At 40.2% G+C, this 27,090-nt stretch overlaps 1 protein-coding gene and 1 long non-coding RNA gene across 3 annotated transcripts in view; one reads left to right on the plus strand and one right to left on the minus strand.

Annotated features, from left to right (window-relative positions):
• The window catches only part of LOC115299350, a 127,282-nt gene that overhangs the window by 91,095 nt on the left and 9,097 nt on the right, over positions 1-27,090 (plus strand). For both annotated transcript variants that reach the window (XR_003912146.1, XR_003912147.1), the window contains exon 3: positions 26,065-26,263. This is a non-coding gene — a long non-coding RNA (uncharacterized LOC115299350). The remainder of the gene's footprint in view (positions 1-26,064; positions 26,264-27,090) is intronic.
• Positions 13,169-27,090, minus strand: part of GPR139 (G protein-coupled receptor 139) — a 36,938-nt gene continuing 23,016 nt past the window's right edge. Inside the window, exons 2-3 of the mRNA XM_029948717.1 lie at positions 13,297-14,239; positions 13,169-13,208 (exon numbers count right to left, since the gene is read on the minus strand). Of these exons, the coding sequence (XP_029804577.1) occupies positions 13,305-14,239 (935 nt within the window). The 3' untranslated portion in view covers positions 13,169-13,208; positions 13,297-13,304. The remainder of the gene's footprint in view (positions 13,209-13,296; positions 14,240-27,090) is intronic.

The following is a 27,090-nucleotide window of genomic DNA, read 5'->3' on the forward strand; positions in this document are numbered from 1 at the left end:
TTCCATGATTTGGCTATTGTAGAAAGTGCCGCTGTGAACATTGGGGTACATGTGCTCCTATGCATCAGCACTTCTTTATCCCTTGGATAAATCCCTAGCAGTGCTATTGCTGGGTCATAGGGGAGTTCTACTGATATTATTTGAGGAACCTTCATACTGTTTTCCAGAGAAAACCAGTAGTACCAGTTTACATTCCCACCAACAGTGTAGGAGGGTGCCTATTTCTTCACATCCTTGCCAGCATCTATACTCTCTTGATTTGTTCATTTTAGCCACTGGTGTGAGGTGGTATTTCAGTGTGGTTTTGATTTGTATTTCCCTGATGATAAGTGATGCTGAGCATCGTTTCATGTGTCTGTTGGCCATCTGGGTATCCTCTTTGGAGAAGTGTCTGTTCATGTCTTCTGCCCATTTCTTCACTGGATTATTCATTTTTCGGGTGTGGAGTTTGGTGAGTTCCTTGTAGATTTTGGATACTAGCACTTTATCTGATATGTCATTTGCAACTATCTGTTCCCATTCCATCAGTTGCCTATTAGTTTTCTTGATTGTTTCCTTTGCAGTGCAGAAGATTTTTATCTTGATGAGGTCCCAATAGTTCATTTTTGCTCTGGATTCCCTTGCCTTTGGGGATGTGTCAAGTAGGAAATTGCTGTGGTTGAGGTCAAGGAGGCTGTTTCCTACTTTCTCCTCTAGGGTTTTGATGGTTTCCTGTCTCACATTCAGGTCCTTCAGCCATTTTGAGTTTATTTTTGTGTATGGGGTAAGAAAGTGGTCTAGTTTCATTTTTCTGCATGTTGCTATCCAGTTCTCCCAGCACTACCTATAAAGAGGCTGTCTTTTTTCCATTGTATGGTCTTTCCTGCTTTGTTAAAGATTAATTGGGCGTACATTTGTGGGCCCAGTTCTGGGTTTTCTATTCTATTCCATTGGTCTATGTGTCTGTTTTTGTGCCAATACCATACTGTCTTAATGATGACAGCTTTGTAGTAGAGGCTAAAGTCTGGGATTGTGATGCCTCTCGTTTTGGTTTTCTTCTTCAATATTACTTTGGCTATTCGGGGTCTTTTGTGGTTCCATACAAATTTTAGGATAGCTTGTTCTAGCTTTGAGAAGTATGATGGTGCAATTTTGATGGGGATTGCATTAAATACGTAGATTGCTTTGGGTAGTAATGACATTTTCACAATGTGTATTCTTCTGATCCATGAGCATGGAATGTTTTTCTATTTCTTTGTGTCTTCTTTGATTTCTTTCATAAATTTTCTATAGTTTTCATTGTATAGGTCTTTTACATCCTTGGTTAAATTTATTCCTAGGTATTTAATAGTTTTTTCATGAAATTGTGAATGGGACAAGTTTCTTGATTTCTCTTTCCGTTGCCTCATTATTGGTGTATAGGAATGCAACTGATTTCTGTACATTGATTTTGTACTCTGCAACTTTCCTGAATTCATGGATCAGTTCTAGAAGGCTTCTGATGGAGTAGATCAAGTTTTCCATGTAGAGTATCAGGTCATCTGTGAAAAGTGAAAGTTTGACTTCTTCTTTGCTGATTCGGGTGCCTTTTATTTCCTTTTGTTGTCTGATTGCTGATGCTAGGACTTCCAGCAGTTTGCTAAACAACAGTGGTGATAGTGGACACCCCTGTCGTGTTCCTGATCTCAGGAGGAAAGCTCTCAGTTTTTCCTCACCTTGGATGATATTATCTTGTGGACTTTTCATAAATTGCTTTTAGAATGTTTAAGTAAGTTCCTTCTTTTCCAACTTACTCAAGGGTTTTTATAAAGAAAGGGTGCTTTATTTTGTCAAATGCTTTTTCTGCATCTATCAACAGGATCATATGCTTTTTATCTTTTCTTTTGTTAATGTGATGTATCACATTTATGGATTTGCAAATATTGAACCAGCCCTGTAACCCAGGAATGAATACCACTTGATCATGATGGATAATTTTTTTTATATGCTATTGAATTCGATTTGCTAGTATCCTGTTGAATATTTATGCACCTGTATTCATTAAGGATATTGGTCTGTAGTTCTCTTTTTTTGCTGGGTCTCTGTCTGATTAGGGAATCAAGGTGATGCTGGCTTTGTAGAATGAGTTTGGAAGTTTTCCTTCTATTTCTATTTTTTGGAATATTTTGAGAAGAATGGGCATTAGATCTGCTTTAAATGTCTAGTAGAATTTCCCTGGGAAGCCATCTGGCCCTGGGCTCTTATTCATTGGGAGGTTTTTGATAACGGATTTGATTTCTTCACTGGTTATGGGTCTGTTCAGGTTTTCTTTCTCTTCCCATTTGAATTTTGGTAGTGCATGTATGTTTAGGAATTTGTCCATTTCTTCTAGGTTGTCTAGTTTGTTGGCATATAGTTTTTCATAGTAATCTCTAATGAATGCTTGTATTTCTAAGGGATTTGTTATAATAGATCCATTTTCATTCATGATTTTTTTCTATTTGGGTGCACTCTCTTTTCTTTCTTTACTTTAAAGTCCACTTTGTCTGATAAAAGTATGGCTACCTTGACTTTCTTTTGGTTTCCAGACACATGACAGATATTTTGCCATCCCTTTACTTTCACTCTGAAGGTGTCTTCAGGTCTAAAATGAGTCTCTTGTGGACAGCAAATAGATGGATTTTATTTTTTTATACATTCTGCTACCCTGTGTCGTATGGTTGGAGCATTGAGTCCATTAACATTCAGTGTTGTTATTCAATTGTGTTCTCTGTAGAGCTCATCCTTGTAGTTGTACCTTGTATTCCTTGCAACATTTCCCTCAAAGAGTCCCTCAAAGGATTTCTTGTAGGGCTGGTTTGGTAGTGATGAATTATCTCAATTTTTGTTTATTTGGGAATATCTTTATCTTTCCTTCTATTTTGAATGACAGGCTTGCTGGATAAAGGATTCTTGGCTGCATATTTTTTCTGATCATCACATTGAAGATTTTCTGCCATTCCTTCCTGGCCTACCAAGTTTCATTAGATAGGTCTGTAAGCACTCTGATAGGTTTCCCTTTGTATATTAGGGCCCTTTTATCCCTAGCTGCTTTCAGAATTTTCTCTTTATCTTTATATTTTGCCAGTTGCACTATGTCATGCCACAGGTTGATTCAAGTTACATCTTAAGGGGGTTCTTTGTGCCTCTTGAATTTGAATGTCTATTTCTTTCTCCAGATTTGGGAAGTTCTTGGCTATAATTTGATCAAGCACCCCTTCAGGACCTTTTTCCTCTTTCTTCCTCTTCACGAACTCCTGTGATACGGATATTGTTCCATTTGATTGTATCACTCGGGTCTCGAAATCTCCTTTCCTGCTCCTGGATCAATTTCTCTCTTTTTTTCTTGGCTTCCTTTTTTGCTATAACTGTGTCTTCTAATTCACCTATTCTTCTCTCTGCCTCTTCAATCTGTCAGGTGGCCCCCTCTATTTTATTATTCACCTCAATTTATAGTCTTTTTTAACTCGTCACAGCTATTTTGAAAGTCCTTAGTCATTGTATCAGTAGCTTCTCTGATGCCTTTTTCAAGCCTAGTGATTAATTTTATGACAATTGTTCTAAATTCTTGTTCATTTCTGTTGCTTAGATCTGTTTTGGGAAGTTCTGTGGCTGTGACTTCTTACTGGACTCTCTTGAGGGGAGAGTTCTTTTGTCATTTTGGCCAGCTTTCTGTCTCTTGTCAGTTTTAAAAGCTCGTTGTGCACTGTGCACCTGTTAGTATTGATCTGTTAAAGGAGGCTTATTGACTGTCTAGGGCCTGTCATTTCAGGAAATGTTCTTTTAATGTTTTCTCTCAGTTTCTCTTGTTGTGCCTTTGATTATTTTATTTCCCTATTCAGTGATATTTGGGACTCTCCATCATGCGTACTTTGGCTTGTTTCTTGGGGTAGTCCTGAAAAGGAAAACAGACAGACAAACACACAGGGAACAGAAGCATGCAAATGCACAGACAAATCAAACAAACAAACAAATTAAAAGGGGAAAGGAAGTAAAGAAATGGGAGAGGAAGGAGAAGAAAAGAAAAGAAGAGCATAAAAAAATAAAGTGGGGAGAGACAACAAAGGACAATGGACAGGCTTAAAGCATATAACCAGTCGAGGGCAGAGATAAGGATGAGATAATGTAGAATATATCTGGATGGCAAGAGAAAAAAAAGTGGGAGAAAGGAAAAAAGAAAAGAAAGAATAAAAAAAAGGTAATAATAATAAAAATAAGTACAATAAAAGCAGCAGCTCCCCCTCGTGGATAGGCTTGGTTTGGTGTAAGTAGGTCTTGGGGCTACTCTTGGAGGCCCCACCTTGGTGGTTGCAGAGAGAAGAATGGTGGCACCCCAAGCTCTGCTCATACTAAGCGCTGCAAGCCACTCTTATGAGTCCAATCTCCTTGTGCAATGGGTGAGCCAAGCTGTATTTTCCAGGCCTGCCTTGCTTCAAAATCCTAGTCCATGTACTTTAGTGCTATCACAGATGAGGTGTACTTGCTTTGGTGGCTGGCTTCTTAGCCAGGATCTTGTGGAGGGAGGGAGCAGTTTCTCTTGGTGCCAGCTGGGATTCACTGCTGCCGCTGGAGGCGAGGTGCGCTCCCACAGCCACCACCGCCAACTCCCTACTGAGATCGTGTTGGGGTGGGGATTGTTTTTCCTGGCGCCACCAGGATTTGTGCTGTCGCTGCAGGAGGCGAGGTGCACTCATGCAGGCTGCCTCCAGTCAGACTTTTTAATATGGCTCAGGTTCCACTTTCTCATGGAGTCTGTCTGGGTCTCTGTGGTGAAAGAGAAATACTTCAACCTCATGCCCACGTTCTAGTGCTGTCTCCAACATTTATTTATTTTTGAGATACAGAGAGAGAATGTGAGCAGGGGAGGGGGAGAGAGAGAAGGAGAATACAGAATCTGAAGCAGGCTCCAGTCTCTGAGCTGTCAGCACAGAGCCCAATGCGGGGCTTTAGCTCAGGAGTGGTGAGCTCATGACCTGAACCAAAGTCGGATGCTTAACTGAGCCACCCAGGCGCCCCGCAATTCCTCTTTTAACAAGAGGGAGCAAAAATGTATCTTTAAATGTAAAATTTTCTTTTTTAATGTTTTTATTTAAGAAAGAGAAGGGGAGAGAGACAGAAAGAGAGAGAAGAAAATGAATCTGTCAGCACAGAACCTGACTCACAGCTGGAACTCATGAACTGTGAGATGACCTGAGCCAAAATGAAGAGTTGGATTAAAAAAAATTTTTTTTAATGCTTACTTATTTTTGAGAGAGAGAGAGAGAGAGAGCGCGAGCATGCGAGCATAAGCAGGGGAGAGGCAGAGAGAGAGGGAGACACAGAATGCAAAGCAGGCTCCATTCTCTGAGCTGTCAGCACAGAGCCCAATGCGGGGCTTGAACTCACAAACCGTGAGATTATGATCTGAGATTATAACCGAATGAGCCACCCAGGTGCCTCAAGAGTTGAATTCTTAACCAACTGAACCACCCAGTCGCCCCCATACTTAAAATTTTCTTAGCAGATATTGCTTTTCTTGCACAAATCAAAGTCATGGTCAAACAATTTCAGCACATTGGACAGAAGCACAGGCAGTTACTCTGAAGAGCTGGCCATTAAGCTGGAGAAGGACTAAGAATTGAAATCTGTGTATAAGAGCATTTGCAAAACAAAACCGTGTCATTGAAAATATCATTGAGGTTTCTTTTTAAAAGTATATGATTTCAAAAAATTTTAAAGGTATGTATAGTATATATATTACATATAATATATATATGCACATACACAAATATATATACATTTAAGTGTATATATGTATGTATATATAAATATTTGCCTTACCTGCCAGTAGACTCTATATTATTTCATCCATGAGCTTATGTGACTGATTGTCTACTCTGTCAGATTTCATCAGACGATGAATTGGGTCAGGAAATAGAACCATATGCTACCATGACCTGATGATTTCTGACTCTTCATTACTGGAATTAGAGAATGGCTTTAGTCTAAATATCAACTTTGGATGATTAAAAGGCTAATCAAAACAAGCTGCTAATTCAGAAGGGAGAGTATGGGATGTGAAGGAAATCATGTCAAGGTGGCCTGAAGAAATGGCTTTTGGAACCACACAGCACTAGGCTTAAATACCACTCATAAATTACTTACTGTGACCTTGAGACTTCCCTGTGAGAATTCCCATGAGACTTCATTTTCTTATCTAAAGAATGGAGGTAACAATACTCCTCTTCCAAAGTTGTTATGATGGTTAGGTGAGGTAAGAAGATCACATCAGGGATGCCAATGTGGGTCAATCAGTTGAGTGTCTGACTCTTGATTTCAGGTTGGATTGTGAGCTCACTGTTCATGGAATCAAACCCTGCATTGGACTCTGTGCTGATAGTGTAGAACCTGCTTGGGATTCTCTCTCCATCTCTTTCTGCCCCTTCCCAACTCATATTCTATCTCTCTCAAAATAAATAAATGAACTTAAAAAGAGAAGATCACATCATTTTCTTTCTTAAAATTCTTCAGTGGCCTTCCACCAAGTTCCTTACCAGACTCCACAGAGCCTTAACATTATTTTGCTCTGGCCAGCCCCTCTATGCATTGTTCCATATCACTCTTCCCCTGGATTACTATGCTTCAGTAATGCTAGTCTCCTGTTTGTACTATGAGTGCTCAGGGTTTTTCTCATTTCAAAGTCTTTGTACTTTCTGCTTCCTTTAACTAAAAGGAAAGTCTTCATAGTCTTACCACTACTTGAAATTACCTTATTTGCTTTCTTGTATATTGTCTCTCCTTCTAGAATGTAAGTACCACAAAGGCAGAAACCATATATGTTTTGTTCACCAGAGAATCACTATGCCTAGAATAGATCCTGGAATATGAATAGACATCATATGTTTGAACACATATTAGTTAAATAAGTGAATGATCATAGGAGTGCCTGAGACACAGTGGTTACTAAATGAGTGACCAGCCTCCTCTTTTCTCTCCCAAACATGTTCATGTTGACATCTGGAGATGCTGAGGATTAATGAAAGAGAATTCTAACTATGATGGTTGGAAAGCAAGTTTGTGAAGCTCTGTAGTACATGTTCCTGGTAGTGTGCTAGAAAATCATTAGAAGGAGGACCTGCCAACATCTAGGTCATATTACCTTGGGCAAGGGGATCTTTGGGGCCTAATTTCCTTCCTTCCTTCCTTCCGTCCGTCCGTCCGTCCTTCCTTCCTTCCTTCCATCCTTCCTTCCTCCTCTCCTCTCCTCTCCTCTCCTCTCCTCCTCTCCTCCTTTCCTTTCCTTTTTCTTCATATATATATGTAGAAGTTTATATGTATATATATATATATATATAGTCTCCAAGATCCTCTCCAGCATTCAATGGTAGGAAAATAAGAGTCCAAGTATACTGCTTATTCTTTAATTGCTGCCTGTCTCACCTCACTCTTGATCTATTTTTCACTGTTTTGTGCCTGGAGGCCTGGCCACTATGGACCACCTCTCCCTTCTTGGCTGATTTCTGTTTGGGCTCTGCTGGTGGGCGCATCAGCATGATATCAAAGGGAAGGAAAAGAGAGATTGGGGATCTTCCACTTCCTCTCTGGCATCACATCTCTGGTAGTGGTGTGGCACTTGTTTGCTAGAAGGCCCTACCACCAAAGCTACCTGAGCTACAGTAGCACTGTTTTCTCCTGTCACTCCATCAGGCCTAGTTAGGTAAGACTTCTTATTTTTTCTAGTTCCTAGGTATCTCAGTAGTTCTTGTTGGTTCCCTTAATTTTGATGAGACCAGTTTTAAAAGTCTCATTCTTAAAAACTTTTTATTGAAACCATATGAGTGAGATTTGTTTCCCTCCAAGACTCTGATGTACAGTCCATTTGGAAGTATACCCAGAGAAGCAGATTCTAAGAACTCCATTTGTGGAGTGAATAGACATCACTATGAACACTTCCCTTTTGGGTTTGATCTGGATCTTTCATACTTGAGTTTCTGTCTCAGGTGCTTATTTGTTCCATCTCCAGTAGAGAGAAGTACTGTGTTACTGCCATTCACTAGGTAACACAGCACTATAGACATAGTAAAATCCTCATGCAGAGAGTTGGTGGGAAGGAATCTCTTCCCTGTGGCCCTGTTTTGCTCCCTTTTAATCAGAAAAGTTTTCTTTTTCTGGCATGACAGTGACACATTCTCCCAATAAACCCAGGAAATTCACAGTATCTATTTATCCCTGTAGACGTGAGCCTTTTACACCCCTTGTAGTGTCTGGCAAGTTTGTGGATTAATTGCATACCCTCTGTAGAGACTGAGCCATCACATTTAGCTGAGTGCACTAATAAAGGAATTATTATTTAACAGTTCAGCCTTCATCAGCTCTCTTTTATCCTGCCTTCCTGAGTTGGTGAACAAAATTAATGAGGGTGCTGTAGCCATGCCTAACAGCTTCTGCTTGCAACCTTCTCGGGAAATTCTTTGCTATTCTCTACTTCCCTCTCAACTTGTTAAGTTACTTTCATTCTCTAAGTTGACACAAAGATAGATTGTGACAATAGTTTGTGGGTGGCTGTCAGAATTGATGGTGGTTTGTGTGGGAAATGCATAGCTAGTTTAAGAGCTGTGGTTAGGATTCCAGAGAGTAAACTTAAAAAAAAATTCTACCTTAGAGGGAAAGGTCAAGCTGAATGTTTTAATTATGATGCAGTTATGATATATCTCATACTTGGATGACCTGGGCTTGAAAAGTTGGAAAACTATGCAGTATATTCAAATCTAAAAAGGGCACAAAATGATGTGATCTTTTGGTTGGGGGAGGGGGATGAGTCAGAATCTTTCAGAGAAGGCAATGAGGTAAAGTGGGAGGCATGAAGTGTTTAGTGACTACTCTGGACAAAATCATTGACCCCTTTTGACCTAGTGTTCTTACCTGTAAAATGATGTGCAGTTGGAGACTATTTTTAGCTCTCTTATTAATAATCACCCCGTGAGGAATTACTTAGTAGCCATATTTTATGGAGAAAAAATTGAGACTCAGAGGAATTGAGACCATTGTCCAAGATCACACAACTAGGAAGTGGAATAGCCTGCAAAGTTATAGCCTGCCATAACTGACTCCAAACCTTGGTTTCCTGGCCTTGAGAACTTCTATTTATCTTGAAGGCAACTGGGAGAAATTAAATTTTGTGCCATTTTCTATGTGAGGACCATCTTTCAGAAATCTTCAAGGAATTGTTGAAGGCCACCCATTTAGTAAATGGTGGGGCTGGGACATGAAACCATGATTGTCTAGCTTCAACATCAAAGCTATTACAAGATATGGAAACAACTTAAGTGTCCATTATAGATGAATGGGTAGAGAAGATGTGTTGGATATGTACAATAGAATACTATTCAGTCATAAAAAAGAATAAAATCTTGCCATTTGCAACAATATGGAGGGACCTCGAGGGCTTTATGCTAAGTGAAATAATTCGGAGAAAAGGCAAATAATGTAGGATCTCATTTGTATGTGGAGTTTCAAAAACAAAACAAAAAGCTAAGTTTATAAATATAGGGAACAGATTGGTTGTTGCCAGAGATGGGGAATGGGGGTGGAAAAAATGGGTGAAAGGGGTCAAAAGATAAAAACTTCCAGTTATAAATAAGTCACGAGGGAAAAGTCCAAGCTCTTAGCCATTATGCTAGATTTCGACTTGTGATTATAGTAATCATTGTCTCAAAGACATGCAGAGGATAAAGCCAGAAGAGAATTCGGATTTATCCCCAGTAAACTACCTAATTAGGATTATAACAAGCAGAGTTCAGTGGTCTTAAATTCTGAAATATATCTGGCTAACCAAGAGACAGGTGGGACTCAGCTCTCATTCTAGCACCAGCACAAAGTATAAGTAAAATGCTCATTTGAAAATTTTTAGTCCAAGTTCTGCCATAGCATGAACATATATGCATATTCGAAACACCAAATGTGCACCGTATTAGAATTTATTATAATACAAACAAGTCCAAACACAATATATTATCTAATTAAGAAAATATGAACATTTACTATTCTTTTATGGTAACATTCTATTCCATTCTTTGAACTGGAATAGCCAACATTGGAGTCTTTTATTCACTTCACATAGGTCCCTCATGTTGGACCAGTAGGTACCAACTGTGCAAAGTAACTTTCCAGTTGCAGAATGTTTGCAAAATGGAAGTTCATACCTTCCCATGGTCTGTCTTTTATGGTTTGTCTTTCATGCTCCTCATTTCTTTCCCCATGGGACAGTTCAGTCCTTGAGCTGTCCGGTAAAAAGACATAGCACGTACGTGTGTAGCATCACTGCATGTCCAACCAAGGACACAAATCACACAAGAGAGATGCTAGTTAACAGTCTTTCACAAAAACCTGGTATAAGGCAATTGCTGAAGTGCCATCAACAGCAGCTCTTTACATGACAGGCTTTAAAATTCAAGGCTGTTTCCAAAACTGGCCTAAAAGAAAGGCTTAAAAGTTTTTTTCTTAAAAACCTTATTATTGTCCACAATTATTACTATAAATAATAATAAATTAAAAGTCCATAGATTATCTGAAACAAAATTTTAGGACATATGTATTAATCTAACCCAATGAGCACTCTTAGGCATTTTAACCAGAAGACAACAACTCATTGGAATGCCTTCAAGAATCAGACCTCTTTTAGATATTATTTATCAAAATATAAAATATAGTCAGAAGGAAAAAAAGATCACAGTACTACATGGTACAACCTCTTTTGGTAAGAGAAGTGATAAATGAGTGTATGAGGAAAACATTCCAAATGCACACTCAGTTTTTTACTTTTTAAACATCAACAATTTTTACATATAATTAAAAATGTGGAGCAGGGAGCATTGAGATCCACACACGTTTTCCATCTTGCATACATTCTTAAAGAGGAATTGCTTAATCATTATAGCTATTGCACTGTGACTCATCCACATACAGCTCAAACTAGCATTTTTGAGCCATGTGTTTAAAAATAAATAAGTAAATAAATAAATAAAAATAAATAAGTGTATATATATATATATATATATATTCAGAGTAGGTAGCCTTTGGTCAATGTTCATTCATAAGGGGGTGTGGTGGAATTGCATCATACACACACTTGATGAACATGACATATTTGGACTACACGTGCTTGGCAAAAAAGAAACTGAAAGAGAAATGCAATTTAAGGTTGTGGGGGAGCCTGCCCACCATTCTGCTTGATGCACCTATGCCCTAGGGAGAGTGTGACATGGGACATACTAACCTGTTTGTCCCTCACACAACTTCCATGAACATCTGCTAGTGGGAGCATCTTGCTGCAGCAGTGTGATCTTAATGTTCTCGGATATATTAGATTTATACAATGAAGGGAGGTCCCTAAATCCATGTCAACCGTGTCTTATCCTTGCTTGATCTAAGAAATCTGTTCTATTGCTGGAGAAAAACTTAGCTGAGTTAGGTTTTATAAGGGATAGAATATGGTCTCCAATATGGTTCCTTCCTGGGGACCTTGTAGAGGTGACTTTGGCTCAGCCAAATTTTTTTCTTTTGCACTGACTTTAGAATCTAATCTTTGGGTAAGCTGAGACTCTACTGCAATCATTTAAAAGAAGTAGGAATTAGAATCATCAGGACTACCACAACCTAAAATTATATTGAATTAGTACTGAGGGCATTGACTCAAGTCTAGGGCTTATGTTGCACTGGGGCCTTTTCTACCATACTCATATACTGCAAATTTCCGTAAAAAGTGTAGACATATCTTCTAATTTAGGACTAAAATTGTAGTAAGAATCCAGCCTGAGGAGCCACGTGTTCCAAGAGGACTGTTTGCTTTTTGTTTGTTCACCAAAAATACCATACAATTCCAAAATCATTTTGGGAGATTTCTTCCAGGACAAGGATAATTTCAAATACTGGGAATCTGGAAGAGAAATTTTAAAAAGACTAAATAAGTGGAACTCCAGCATGGGATTCCCTTTTAAAATTCATTACTGGATACACAGAGGCTTAATATAATCAAATGTGTGTGCTTGTATGTGTACACACATGAGTGGCAAATTTCAGGGAAGCCCCTATTACATCAGAGAGCTGTTCTTACCTTGGACAGGCAAAAAGAGAACAGCTAAATAAATTCGTATTTTACCATTTTGCAAAGAATCTGAATTAAATAGCTTCTCTGAAAACTGGCATCACCCTTCTGAGCCATATGCATCAAAGGGCAGACAAATAGACAACCTGGGTACCTTTCCATGTGAATTGTGTCTACATTTGTGGCTAAATAGTAATACCAGCTGGATTGTGGGGCAGAGCTGAGAATGTCTCTCTTCACACCTAGAGAGCTACAGTTCCTGACCCTTGAAAACTAAGTCCAGTTTGGAAGTCACTTCAGATAAAACAATTTGGTGAGGGCTTCAGCAAGCAAGGAGGCATCGTTGTCAACTTTACACATGAAACGCTTCTCTAGGAAGCTTGAGTGGTACCACAATAAGAAGCAATTTTGAGTAAAGGGATCATACACAGATGACATGGGATGGATCAAAACAATGGCAAGAGTGGGCTTATTTTTTTGTTTTTCTGGGCTCAAGAGATCCTCCTTTCCCCCCACGCACCAGGCAGGGGTTTTTGTTTTGGAGGAGATAGATAAAATCTATACATAATGACAAATAGAAAGCCTGCATTTTAGACCCAGGTCTGAGGGTCATAGTTATGTTGGTTTGGAGCCTTTCCCAAGAAACTCTGGCCAGAGTTTGGATGGGATTAATACTTGCTTGTCCCCACAGTGTCATTCTGTAGCTTAGGGTTCCAGAGCCACTTCAGGACTACAACCTTCTCTAGGACAAAGGACATCTTGGAAAAATCCTAAATCCCAGTGGTCAGCATTTTTAGCTGCTGAGTATGGCACAGGGAAGCGATGGTTGACCTCAGCTCTTAGTGGAAGAGTGTGGGCTCAGCTACCTGCTACTGTGACTTGGTGTGTCACATAAATGAGAGGTTCCCAATGACTGGATGGTGCCAAGGCAAAGTCACAGACTATTTCTTTACTGTATGTCCTCACTGGCCACAGGATGATGACACAGCCTCCAAAGACATCTTCAAACTGGTAGGAATTCTGCTATCAAGTGACATTGTGAAGATAAATGCACAAATGAAGACAAGATTGATGCTTTTCTTTCTTCTCTTCCATCTTTTCTCATCTGCCAGTCTGAGGGTTGCTCAGTCTGTGGAGATAGGAAATCAGGTTAGCACTTTGAAGTGGGCTACCCTCCCATCTGGAAATAGATTAGACAGAGGCACTAGTTGCCAAACCTGTGAGGTCATGGGGATACTTTTATAGGTTTTCCATTTTTGTCATACTGGTACACCAACATCTTGATACAGTGTGAGTTGGCTGGTGAGATCCAGGGGCTACTTGTTATGGAAAAGTTATGGTTGGTGTAGAACTGTACAGGTTGCTTCTGGCACTTGAAGAAGGCCTTGAGTGTGGTGGCTGCCATAGTGCGGAACCTCTTGCTGATGAAGCAGTAGAGGAAGAAGTTGATGGCTGTGTTCAGAAGGGCCAGCATGTTGGCAATGTCAGACATGATGTGCACCAGCCAGCGGTTTTGGATAGGTGCCCCATAGAGGTGGTAGAGAATCATGATGATGCGGGGGGCCCAGAGTGTGGCAAAGATGGAGGTAATGGTGAATAAGATGGCAGTGGTTTTCCCTGTGGAGTAGCCACGGAGGCGAAAATTGCTTTTCCTCCTGAGCTTGTACACAATGATTGAGTTCAAGATGAAGAAGATGGAGCAGGGCACCAAGTACACGGTGAAGCAGTGAATCCAGATAAGGACATGATGCATGGAGGTGCTGATGTAGTCTTCTGTCCAGATGTTGGGCCACCAGTAGTAGGGGATGCTGGTCAGGAAGCAGGTAATGTAAACACTTACAATGACTTTCCTGGTGCGGGCTGGGTAGGAGACTGTGTGGTACTTGAGTGGGTGGCAGACGGCAATATACCGGTCAATGGTTAATGGAACAGTAATCCATATAGAGGTGTGGATGGATGAAAATTCCAGTACTTCTATGATCTTATTGGGCACCTGAGGCATCTGCATGTTTAAGATGAAGTCTTCCAACAGGAAGTCCACAAACACAATGAAAAAGAGGACCAAGATGTCAGCAGCAGCAAGTGCCAAGAGATAGTTGTAGGAGGACTTCTGCCTTCTAGCTACCAGCTGAGAGAGGATGATCACTGTCAGGATATTGGCTGTGGAGAGAAGGGAATCTGGTTAAACTCTGAAGTGAGATGATTTTATTGGCTAATACAGGTTCCTAGGCATATGTTTATGGGCACTTTGATGGAAGACAAAAGGACTGAACCAATGCTTTTGAGGGACAGTCTCTATACTACAAATTGTAGCTCATATAGCCATCTGGATACTAATTTGATAAATTATATATTCATATTATAAATTAATATTGTAGGAATAAGTAAACTATTCCTCACAATCATTGGAGGTGTTGTTGCCTTTGTCCTCACTTCAGAAATGAAACCGGGGCCTAGAAGGCTTAAGGAACTCATACAGTAAGTTCTGGTGACAGGAACCAAAACTAGATCCCCTAACCTGAAATCCCATGCTCTTTTTTGTCCTCATGCATGCAGAATAAACAGGTGTTCCCTGTTTCATGTGTTCTGGTAGGAGACTGACCTCTTAAGAACTTTTTTGGAACTTGGATATTAGGGCCTTTCCTTTTTATGTAGATTTAGTATTGAAGGAGCTGTGAAGATCATGACCCTCAGATTAATTTAAAGATAAATTTATATTTATTTTTAAAGTAGGTATAGATAGTCTCTAATATGATGATTCAACTTAATGATTTTCTGGCTTTACTATGGTGCAAAAGTTATAGGCATTCAGTAGAAATTGTACTTGGGATTTTGAATTTGGATCGTTTCCTGGGTTAGTGATATGTGGTATGAGACTCTCTTGTTATGCTGGGCAGCAGCAGTAAGTCAGAGCTCCCAGTCAATCACATGATCAAGAGCACTTAAAACTAACACACTTACAACCATCTGTACCTGTACAACCATTCTCTTTCTCACTTTCTTTTTTTTTTATTTAAAAAAAAGTTTGTTTTTTTTTAACCCCTTACAATTCAAGTCCTCTTTGAAATTGTCCCAGGCCCATTCTTTCCCTTTCTTCCTTCTTTCTCTCCTTAGAGGCAAACACCATGCTGTAATCTTCAGGGCCATGTTTGGATACCCTTACTTTCCTTTAGAGTAGACCATCCATTCTGTATGCTGCTGGTTCCATTCAACATTGTTTTTGAAACCATATTGATACATGTAGTTCTCGTTCAGTCATTTTAATGACAAATAGGATTTCATTACATAAAATTACTGTAATTTATTTGTTCGTGTATACATACAGAGAGACACACCTACATATATACACGTCTGTATATAATTTCTGTATAATAGGCATGTATCGGTATATACACACATGTATGTCTATGTAATATGTGTATATTCACACATATAGACATACGTGTGTGTGTGTGTGTGCATGTATAAAACAATGTACATTTAAGGCCACCTGGGTGGCTTATTTGGTTACTAAGCCTCTGACTTCGGCTCAGGCCATGATCTCACAGGTCTTGTGTTCGAGCGCCACATTGGGCTCTGTGCTGACAGCCTAGAGCCTGGAGCCTGCTTCGGATTCGGTGTCTCCCTCTCTCTCTTGGCCTCTCCTCTGCTCACACTCTGTCTGTTTGTCTTTCTCTTAAAAATAAACAAACATTAAAAATTTGAAAAAATAAAACAGTGTACATTTAAATTGGCTCCACGTTTTGCTGTTAAAAACTGACGTATTTAATAACTTGATACATGAGATTTTCTTTTAGGTAGTATACATGTAGAAGTATATTCATTATGCTCTAGAGTATGTGCATTTTAATCTTTACCACGTATAGTTGAATTGCTCTGTAAAGTGGTTTTACTAATTTACATTCCCAACAGCAGAATAAGAAGAGTTTCATTTGTCCCATATCCTTTCTGTATTTCCTAACATTAGTTTTTGTTTTTAAGTTTGTGATATTCTTGCTCTTCTTCAAAGCACTTTGAAATAATATTTTGAAGCAGTGAAGAATTAAGGTACTGATGATATTAACTAGCCATGATTCAAACCCAGGAGCAATGCTCATGCTCTAAACCACTCTGCAGTAAGAATAATTCCAGGCAGGGGTGGGGGTACCAGGCAGGTATAGTATACTATATGCAAAAGAAAAAAATAATGCATAAATTCTGTTTGAAGTCACTGCCTAAGAAAAGAGGTCCCATTAAAGCAAAGTTCTTTGTATTTGTAAACCCAAAATTTCAAAAGTTCATTCATGCATTCAACAGTGTTTTTGTGCATTGGTTATGAGCTATGCCCTAGAAGGAGATGCTGAACAAAATAGACTTGGATGGTTTTGCCTTCATGGAGCTTAGAATCTTTTAGGAAGAAAAAAAGTCAACTGAAGAGCCACAGCAGAAAATAAGTAACTGGAAGCTGTAAGTGCTATGAGTGATCAATAAACGCTTTGCTGAGGAAGTTATGTTCAAGCTGAAATTTGGAGGACCAGTAGGAAGTAAATAGGCAAAAAGAGTGAGACTAGAAAGTGTGTTTCAAGCAAGGGAAACTGTATGCAAAGACCCTGAGATGGTGAAAGTATAAAGAGTTGGGCTTATATTAATTTTCTGCTTACTTTGTGTACATTTTTGCTCTCTCTCTTTTTTTAAATACCATGCACATTTTATTTTTATTGTAGAGAGAAAGCGAGTTAGGGAGAGGGGCAGCGGGGGTGGGGGAAGAGAATATCTTAAGAAGGCTCCATGGTGAGCATGGAGCCCAACACAGGGCTTGATCCCATCATCCTGGGATCATGACCTAAGCTGAAATCAAGAGTTGTATGCTCAACCGACTGAACCACCCAGGTCCCCCAAGAGTTCTCTTCTATTAAATACTCATGCTGTGTTCTGTTGAAAAATGTTCCAAAATATTTTATTCATTTATAAATCTTTTCAAAAAGTGTTTAGCATCTACCTTATATGTACACAGGCCCATGGTAGAAACACACATTCAGAGTCTCCGCCCATAAAGTATAGAAAAACAGACAAGTAGCTAAGTATTAAACAGATAAATGAGAACACACAGAGTGATCCAAGAGGGACTGGTGAACACACATAGAATGATTTGGGAAAAGGTGCGGGTCAAACATCTGGCTACTTTGATCTAATCATATACAAGCTATAAAATCATATCTGATGATACCATATGTTTGCACTCATAAGTCTAACAGGAAAACAGGAGAAACCTAATGGAGGACCAGGGGGAGGGGAAGAGGGAAAGAGAGTTGGAGAGAGAGAGGGATGCAAAACTTGAGAGACTATTGAATGCTGAAAATGAACTGAGCGTTGAAGGGGAAGGGGGAGAGGGGAAAAGAGGTGGTGGTGATGGAGGAGAGCACTTGTGGGGAAGAGCACTGGGTGTTGTATGGAAACCAATTTGACAATAAACTATTTAAGAAAAATAAAATAAAATCATATCTGATGGTTACCTATCAAAGCCAAGAGCGTCAGGACTCCGGATTAAGTATGTGGAGTCTGGGGCTGGGCTGCTGGAGTTTAGTCTTGGCCTTACTGCTTATTGGCTCTTTGCCTTGGGGAGATTTATTCAATCTCTCTGCATTTCAGTTTCCTTATTTATAAAATGGGGTTAATAAGAATATCTGCTTCAGAGGGTTGTTGTGAGAATACAGTGAGATAATTTTTACACACGGTTAGAACAGTGCCTGGCATGTGGTTAAGTTTTCAGTGAATGTTAGCTATTGACTGAGAGTCTACTCATTCAGCAGATGTTAGCAGAGCATTTCCTATGTGCCAGGCATTGTATGAGGTATTGGAGATTAAGGGGTTAACAAAATGCAGAAGTTCCTTTTTATCATGGGGTTTATTGTATGGTGAGGAAGACAGACAATAAATAGATATAAAAATGTAGAAGAGAATTTCAGACAGCATACTATCCAGAATAAAATCCAGGGATGAGACAAATTGAGATGAGATAAAAATTTTTTATTTTTATTTATTAATTAAAAAATTTTCAATGCTTATTTTTGAGAGAGAGAGGGAGCGCAGGTGGGCAAGGGGCAGAGAGAGAGGGAGACAGAGAATCTGAAACAGGCTCTAGGCTCTGAGCTGTCAGCACAGAACCCAGTGTGGAGCTTGAACTTGCAATAGCAAGATCATGACTTAGGCTGAAGTTGGACGCCCAATCAACTGAGCCACCCAGGTGTGCCGGAGATTATTTTTTTAGGTTAGGAAGTGACATTCGAATTGAGTTAAGAATGAAAAGAAGGATATCTGCCATGAAAAGATTTGTGGGGAAAAAAATTCTAGGCAGAGGGAATGGCATGTGCAAAGGCTCTGAGGTGGGAATGAGTATGGTATTCATGGAACAGAAAGAAGGCCTCTTATCAGTCCTGTTATCATCCCCATTTTATAAATGAGGAAATTGAGGATTGGATCTTTAGGTAATTTGCCCTAAACCACATCTTGAGTTAAGTGGGGGAGCCAGAAACTAACTCTAGTTCTGTCTGACTTTATGGCATATCAAGTTCTGTCTTGTTTATCTTTCATCACAGGAAAGGGTTTTCAGTTGGAGGAAAGTGACTCCTGTTTCCTGGGCTGTCCCTGATTTAGAAAAGTGCTGTCATTTCTCTCCCATGTTCCTGCCCCATCTGCCAGCCTATAAGGAGGCAGGAATGGATAAATGCTTTAGTGTCCCCCAAGGGGAAAAATACTTTATATATTCTACAGGAAGTGACTCTTCATCACTGTCTGTTACTCCCCAGTTGAATGCTATTTGAAGTGTGGTACTAAAAATTCTCCATATCTAAGCTCTTTAAAAATATTTCAGCCCGTTCTAATTAATGCTTTAAGTCAGGCAAGTCATTGACTCCAAATGAAATTTCTAGGTATTCATATTTGACATTTCTTTAAGTTTCTAGTAATTGCCTCTCTTGAGAAACTAACCTGCAGACACTGAGTCTTTTGTTTCTTTCGTACAGATAGATTTGCCCCCAAGGCAACATCAAGCACACTTAGGAGATCCTTGGGATGAGAAAACATGTGTGAGCCATAGAAAGCTGGAGGGGAGTAGAACGATGCCTGTGTATTGATTTTCTGAAAAAGAAATGAGAAGGCAGAGTTTTCAACTCCTAAGGTTTGACATTTGCTGTAATTACTCACATCAAGAAATCCCTTCATTTCCATGGTGGCACATTTTCCCCCAAAGAAAAGGACTGGTGTTGACAGGGTCTGTTTGTACTTAAAATGGGTGAAACAAATAGACAAAACAGCCAAAGAAACCCAAGTCATCACCGCCTGAAATTATATTTCTCCACTTTTCTCTCAAACTAACCAGCCCAAGACTCTGTTGTGGAAACCTTAAGCAAGCCCCAGTAAACTTCACAATCAAAATGTCAGTGCTTCAAAAAAGCAAATCTTTTCTGTAACTGGTGTCACAGGACAGGTTTAAGCTCCTGGGTAATAGAAAGCCCGTGTTTTGTGATTGCAAAGCTTCTTGGTCATATTCTTAGGGGAATTCATTTCCTGTACTTGGTGGCTTAGTGTGCTCAAACTTGAGAGGATTTGGGGAGTGGCTGAAAAAACAACTTGGGTCTGGATGTCAGACCCCGCCACCAAATGGTCTACTGGTGCAGAGGGAAAGGGTCAAAGTTTTCCAGAGGTATTTTCTGTGTCTGTGAGGACTATAAGGTCCCTGCAGGTTCCTTGGAAGAAAAAGCTGGAACAGAGCATTGACTAGGAGTTTTGAATTTATCTCTCTCAATTCTGCTGGATTTCCTTTTTTTTTTTTTTTTTTTTTTTTTTTTTTTTTTTTTTTTTTTTTTGGTCTTTGAAACTGAGTTTTTTTCAGTTGCAAAAGTAAAACAGATGGGGCGCCTGGGTGGCTCAGTTGGTTAAGCCTCCGACTTCAGCTCAGGTCGGATCTCACATTCGTGGGTTCGAGCCCCGCGTCAGGCTCTGTGCTGATAGCTAGCTCAGAGCCTGGAGCCTGCTTCCGGTTCTGTGTCTCCTTCTCTCTCTGCCCCTCCCCCTCTAATGCTCTGTCTCTCTCAGTATCAAAAATAAATAAAACATTAAAAAAAAAAGTAAAACAGATACTTGTAAAACACTTAAACATTGTATTGGCAAGTAATTATATTACTGTTAGTTCATTTTTATTGAGCATTTGCTTGTAAGCATCTTACATACCATATATCATTTAATCTTCACAACCACTTATAAGGTTGGAATTATGATTGGAGAGCATCAAGGCTCAGAGAGGTTAAGTAACTTGTTCAAGGTCACACAGCAAGCACGTGATGTGCCAGGACATTAAACCAGGCTTTTTGCCTCCCAGTTTACATATTTAGCTACTACATTATACATCAGAATATGAAAGTCTGCCCAAATTCCATTTCCAAAGATACTGTGGTGCCTAGTCTCATAGATGGCCCTTAATGAACCACATGTCTGGATATTCATGCCTTTGGGTAGTCTCCTCCCTTGAACTGGAGCTGGTCCTGTGATTTACTTTTGACCAATAGCTATAGCAGGGGTGACTTTGTATGTATAGATCATATGTGGGTTTTCTGAATATGTGCTCTTGGAATGGTCCATTTTGGAACCTAGCTATGAGAAGCACAAGTCAGATGGAAAGGTCATGTTCAGGATTCAGGCTGAAAGCCCCAGGTGATCTCATAGCCAAATCCACCATTGTCAGCCATTTGAGTGAGCCATCTTTGATGTCCAGCTCAATGGAACCACAAGTGATAATAATTATAATAATTATAAGTATAATTAGTAGTAATTACTACAACACAAGGAGAGCATACAATAAAACTTGTGCAAATTGATTTTTTTAATAAAAAATAAATCATGGATTTTCCCCCATGTCATTAATATTCATGAAATATTCACCTCTGGCTGGACATTATTTTATTTTTTGGCCACTATAGAAGCTCATTAAGCATCTTTTTATATATCTGTAGAATAAATTCCCAAAAGTAGAAGTGCTAGTTTAAAGGGTAACACATTTTTTTCCTTCTTCCTCCCTCTTGCTCTCTTTCCATTTCTCTTTCTTCCTAAAGACAGCTAAGAAAATTTGTAAAAAGGAAAAGAACTCAAGTTGAAACTACAAAAGGATTTAGATTAGACACCAAGAAGAACTTTTTGATAATAATGGCTATTACCTGAACAAGAGCAGGTCACTGACACCACAGTTGCTCATTTCATACAGGTCTTCAGAAAAGGACAGAGAATTTCTTATCAGGGCTGATTAAATTCCCACAGTTCCCTTCTGCAAATCCTTTCTCTCCATCCTAAACCACGTTCTTGTGAATTTCACCATCCTTGGTGACTTAAATGTATCTCTCCTCCTTAAAGTTGTTTGTCTTTTGCACTGGAAGAGTTAGCCCTCCTGTCCTACAGAACTGTAAGGACCCCTAACATTGTAAGCAATTTCAGTGGTGTTATTTTAGCTGTTTCTGGGAGATGTCCCAGGGACAAAATGTTAGGAGAAGCAATGTTTAAGCCTCCCAGGCAAGAAGTTGGCGCTGCTCTTGTTTAGATCAGATGGGGAGTGGAGACTGAATTTTGTGATCGGCATTGCCTCTTAGAGGTTGTCATCTTACTGTTACCTGTTCCACTCTGGATCTTGGAGCAGAGGAAGGAAGAGGGAATAAAGCATGATGCTGACAAGACTTGGTGTTCAGTCTTTTTGGCCTCCATGGATGGTACTAGAGGATCCAGGTGAACTGCCCTGAGGGCTCCTAGGAGAGGAGCAGGGAAGGATTTCCAGAGGGCAGCTGTCCTACCTTATGGTTCCAACCTCAGGCACTACTAGCTGGCCACTGGCCATCCCTGTTTCCTCATTGTTCCTCTTGCCCCAGGGCAGAAGCTTGGGAATGCAAATGCCTTTCTTGCATTTGGTTATTAGGGGCACAAAACTGACTGTGGACTAGTGAGGACAGGCAGTGTGTCCCCACTCTCACCTCATGGGAAAGGCAATCCTTGACGGATGGCTTCCAGATTCCCAGGAGGCCTCTAAACCATTTGGGGTTTTTGTTGTTGTTGTTGTTATACTCTGCAGACTGAACCTCTCCCAAAACATCCAGATACATAAGAACCTATCCTGTTTGGAAGAGTTCGTGAAGTGTAGTGTTAATCTCTCTGAGCCTCAGTTCCTACATCTGTGAAATGGGCATCATAATAAATGTACCTCCCTTGGTTGTTATAAAGATATATGCAATACCCTTTCGGCACATAATGAGCCCTCACTAAATGTTACCTATTGTTACTTTTTACACCTGGCAATTGCAGTTCAGCAGACAATTACTGAGCTAGAGGCCAGACACTGTGCTGGAAGCAGAGATGAGTCAGAGAGAGTCTGAGCTCTCTAGGAATCCCAGAGAAGATTCTAGTTTCCCTTCAAGTATAATTCTAGGCACTAACAATCCTGCCACCCTATCCTGAAATTTTTTATTGTCTCTAACCTAATCCCTCTAGCTGCAGTGGTATCCCACTGGCTACTCCTCACTTTGTTTCTCTCCTTGGTGGAGAGGAATGTTGGCCCTGAAGAGCCATTATTACACAATGACTCAGTTGTCTCTTGCTTTCTCTGAAATAGCGTTTGTTCTTTTAAAATTTTAGGTTTTTTTTGATACCTCTTTAGTTGTCTTTCTAGCTTTACTATCCTGTTCTTCTCTATTTGTGGTTTTTTTGTTTGTTTGTTTGTTTGTTTGTTTTTTTGCGGAGACCCCTATTTGTCACCACATTTAGCACTGGAGTGGATTCTTTTCAAAGCTGGGGGTAGTATTTCCTCTCTTTCTGTGGTCTCATCTGAAGCATGATTACACAGCCTGAGACACGAATGGCAAAATACGGATCATCTTCATCCGATTGGTAGTGCTCCTATGTTCCCTGTTGAAAAGTATTCTAAAACCATGCCTGAATTTAGTACTGCTGCGATAGATTAGTGATATTTGTCACGATGGAACCAATGTTGTGGATTTGCTCTCGCGGTTTGACGGGGTTTGAGCCCTGGATACATGATGCAGTCTTCTTGGCTTTTCCTAGAACTTAACAAAGCAGAGGTTTCCATTGTGGACCAGAGCTAGTTGAGATCTAGTAAGGCTGACCCGTGCAGATGAATAGTCAGCAAGAGCTAAAAATGGTTGCCAGGGCAGTCTGAGTAAAGACAGTAGGGGAAGTGAATTAGTACCTGGGCTGATTATCCCTTTAATCTGGGCTGATCAGTTGGCCTTCTGTTGACTGCAAAATTCCTTCTGACTTTTTGACCGGGAGCAGCATCTTGGGGTAACCATGACAACTGCTAGGTCTCAAGTCGGCCAATAGACTCAAAAGTTTCCAGACCATACTTCTTGGTGCTAAATTTTTCTTAGGATTACTATACATTGAGCACCTACTGTGAGCCTGCTGCCTCTGTAGAGATGGAGTGATTTTATGTGATTCATTGATGAATAATTTTACGTTAAAAGTTATGTGTTTAGTTTAAATGGAATTAGAGGAATGTTATTTTTCCATTTAGGGTAATGATAAAAACCTTAAAAAAAGTTCAGCTTATTAAGAAAATTGATTTAAAGAAAGATATAAGGGCAAAGCATTGTAAGGAGAATGTAGGCTTTGGTCTCCATTTTACAAACAAGGAAACTATAAAGAGGGTGTTAGCCACCTGCCCAAGATTGGCAGAGCTGGTAAATCAAAGAAGTATTTTGAAAGCACTCAGTGGTACCATCCTGGGTCAAGTAATGAATGCAGCTTTTTTTTTTTTTTTTTTAATGGCTCCAGAGTTTGTCATGGATACAGATAGGGGCAGAGCTTGAGCCATCTCTTCTAGCAAACATAGAATGTAAGAGTTACCAGAAGGGATAGTCTCCTTAAAATGACAGGCATCTATTTTGGAGTATGGAGGAACTGGGTTAGCACCCAGATCTGCTCCTTGCTAGCTGGCATTCTTGGACAAGTAATACATCTTGGACAAGCTTCAGCATCCTCATCAGTAAAGCAGGAGAACCAGTAATGTGTGTTTCCCAAAAGGTTGTTAGGGATCAGAGAAGGTCACATGCATAAAGCGACACAGAGCCTGGCATGGGCAGAGCACACAGTAAGTGGCCACGGTTAGTTAGTATGCGTGAGTGTGATGACTAGTCCTGTTAAGGGGATGATCTGAATCATGTGAAGGCTTGACATGGAGGAAGAAGCACTGGCTAGTTTAGGCAGGGGATTCTCCTGCTGTATTTCATGAGGATGGGAGAACTGGGTAGAGTGAAAGACCTCTTGCCTCATTATATTCCATCAATGAAAGTGTCCTTAACACTGCTGTCTGAGATACATTTGCAAGTTGTTAATGCAGAGTAAACCCTAAGAGTTCCCTATAAGGGGAAAAAAATCCTTTTGTCTTTTTGCTTTCTCTTTTTCTTGTAGCTGTTTGAGGTGATGGATGCTAAGCTTCTTGTGGCCATGATTTCATAATATATGTGAGCCAAACCATTATGCTCTACACTTTGAACTTATACAGTGATGTAGGTCAATTATATGTCATTAAGATGGGGGGCGGGGAAAGTGTGCCCAGGCATCCCAGTTTTGTTGGGAGATGCCTCAAGCTTCAATTAGGTTCTAACATAGACCCGTGTGTGCCCATGGACAAGCCATTTCCCTTCTCAGGGCCTCAGCTTCCAGATCTGTAAAATGAGCCAGTTAACAATAAAGCAATAATAATAAAGATAGTATCATAGCTCATATCTGGTGAAGGTGAGTGGTAGTTTGATGGACATACAAGACAAGAAAGGACTCTCCAGGGAGAGTGAACTGCCATATGCAAAGACAAAGAGGCATGAACCAAAGGATCTACCACCATTTTTTCAGGGCCCCTGGTAGTTACGAGTGCTTACTGTGTGTCAGGCCCTAAAACCCATTCCTTCATATACATGAAGTACATTTCAGATTTGTAATATCAAATGTCATCTAATATTATAGTATTTAATAACAAATATCCAGCATTTAATCCTTACAAATAAACTAGGTACTCTTTTCATCCCTTTATTATAGATAAGAAAGACTGAATGGTTAAGAAATTGGCTGTTAAGGAATCAAATGCTTCTTCCAGTTTTCCTGTTTTTGGATACTTGTTATATTAGAGCTTAACATGTTTAGTAATAAATAATGCATGTGTTAATAACAGTTCCCTTTATTAAGCATTTACCCTATGTGACTCTCTTGTTAGAGGTTTTACTTACATTAAAGTGAATCCTCACATGACATTAGGAGGTTTGTGCTATTAATATCCCCATTATAGGGATGAAAACATTGAGGCTCAGTGGGGTAAGAAACTGACCCAGACACCAAGTGTGTGCTGGACTCAGGATTCAAAAATAGTTTATTAGACTTAGAGACCATCTGATGCATGTGCTTGTCCAGATGCTTCTGTAATTAGCTTTAGTGAACTCACCATTATATAGAAATAGGCCGGTTGGTTCTTTCTCTTTCTTTCCTTTTTTTTTTTTTTTTAAAGTGTGTATCAGCTGACATTCTTCATTGCTTTTTTCAATATTGAATGATGCTCTCCACTGGCAGATTCTCCCTCATGTTTGTCCTGGGTGCTCAGTTTTGGCCCACATTGCCCGTCCTGTGACTTCCAGCTGGTGACTGCCATGCACACAGGATGCTCATTTGTTTGTGCTGTTTTGTGGACCCAGGGTGATGGTCAGTGGGTGGCAGGGGACCAACAGGAAGTCAGAGGCTTCTAGGCTCTTCATCTAGAGTTCACTGGGGTGTTAGAGGCTAATTGTGGCTCTGCTCGGGTTGTCACTGTTTGATTAAATATCTTGTGCTAAGCACCATCCATCTGCCTCCCAGTGGCTGCCAGGGGTAGGTATTTTTAGCTTCGGGCAAATAGCCTGTCAATTGTGCATACAAAACGCAGTTAACACAAAGCCTTCATTTTCTGTTGCCTGTCTTCTTCCATGCAGGCAAGGAGAAGGAAGAATTAAATGAAGTTGGTGCTCACTTACTCGTTCAACATTTACTGAGCCATCCACCATTACAGGCCCTGTGCCAGACATGGGTGATGTGTGGAAACACACAAGCAGATCAAATCCACACAGAGCTTACAATCTATATTGACCAAGTGGAATTCTGTTCTGCTACCTTTTAGCTCTGTGGCCTTGGGTAAGTTACACAATTCTCTGGGCCTTCTTGCACTCAAAAAGCACGTGCTGGGCATGGGCTATGTGCCATTCACAGTGCTGAGGCTGCTGATGAGGAGAGGTAGATTTCTCTCTGCTCGCAAGTGAGACAGAAAGGCAAAGAGTTTGCATGACCAGCAGCAGGTGTGACTCAGGCTGCCCCAGGCATTTTCTCAGGTCTGCAGGGATAGAGGGGCAACAAGGCCCTGCAGTGGGGCCAGGAAAGGCTGCACAGAGGCGTGAAGGAGATCAGGGAGACTGGGCACTCTAACATCCAGGAATGGCATGAGCTAGGGAGGCAGGCCTGTGGGTGGCACAGTAAAGAACTAGGAATCTAATAGATATAACAGATGAATTAAACGAGATAATTCTTCAGCCAGTGACCCGTGCTGTCTTTCTATCCTGAAGGCTTCTCTTCTCAGGGGCCACTTCTTAGGGACAGCTGGTTGCCCTGAAGCTAAAACTGTGTATAAATGGCAACAATTAGCTGGTGACTTTGTACCTCTAGCTGCTTTCCACTATTAGGTCTGCATCAAGGGTCTCCAGCTTAAAGAAGAGGAAAATCAGTAACATGACATCAAGAAAAACTCGAACATTTACTACTTCCAGAGCATTTTGTTACAAGTCATCTATCTCCCTACGTTTCGACTGCTAGAAGCACTACTGGAGCTGACCACAACTTTAACGTCTGCTGCTTTGATGATTCAAGAGGCATTTCTGGGGCTCCCAATCTTATTCCAGAAAGACAAGGGCACAGAGAACAGATTCCAGAGCCAGACTGCTAGGGTTCAAACCTGACTTTGCCACTTT

This window comes from Suricata suricatta, chromosome 8, assembly GCF_006229205.1.
Source record: "Suricata suricatta isolate VVHF042 chromosome 8, meerkat_22Aug2017_6uvM2_HiC, whole genome shotgun sequence".
NCBI classification, from domain to species: domain Eukaryota; kingdom Metazoa; phylum Chordata; class Mammalia; order Carnivora; family Herpestidae; genus Suricata; species Suricata suricatta.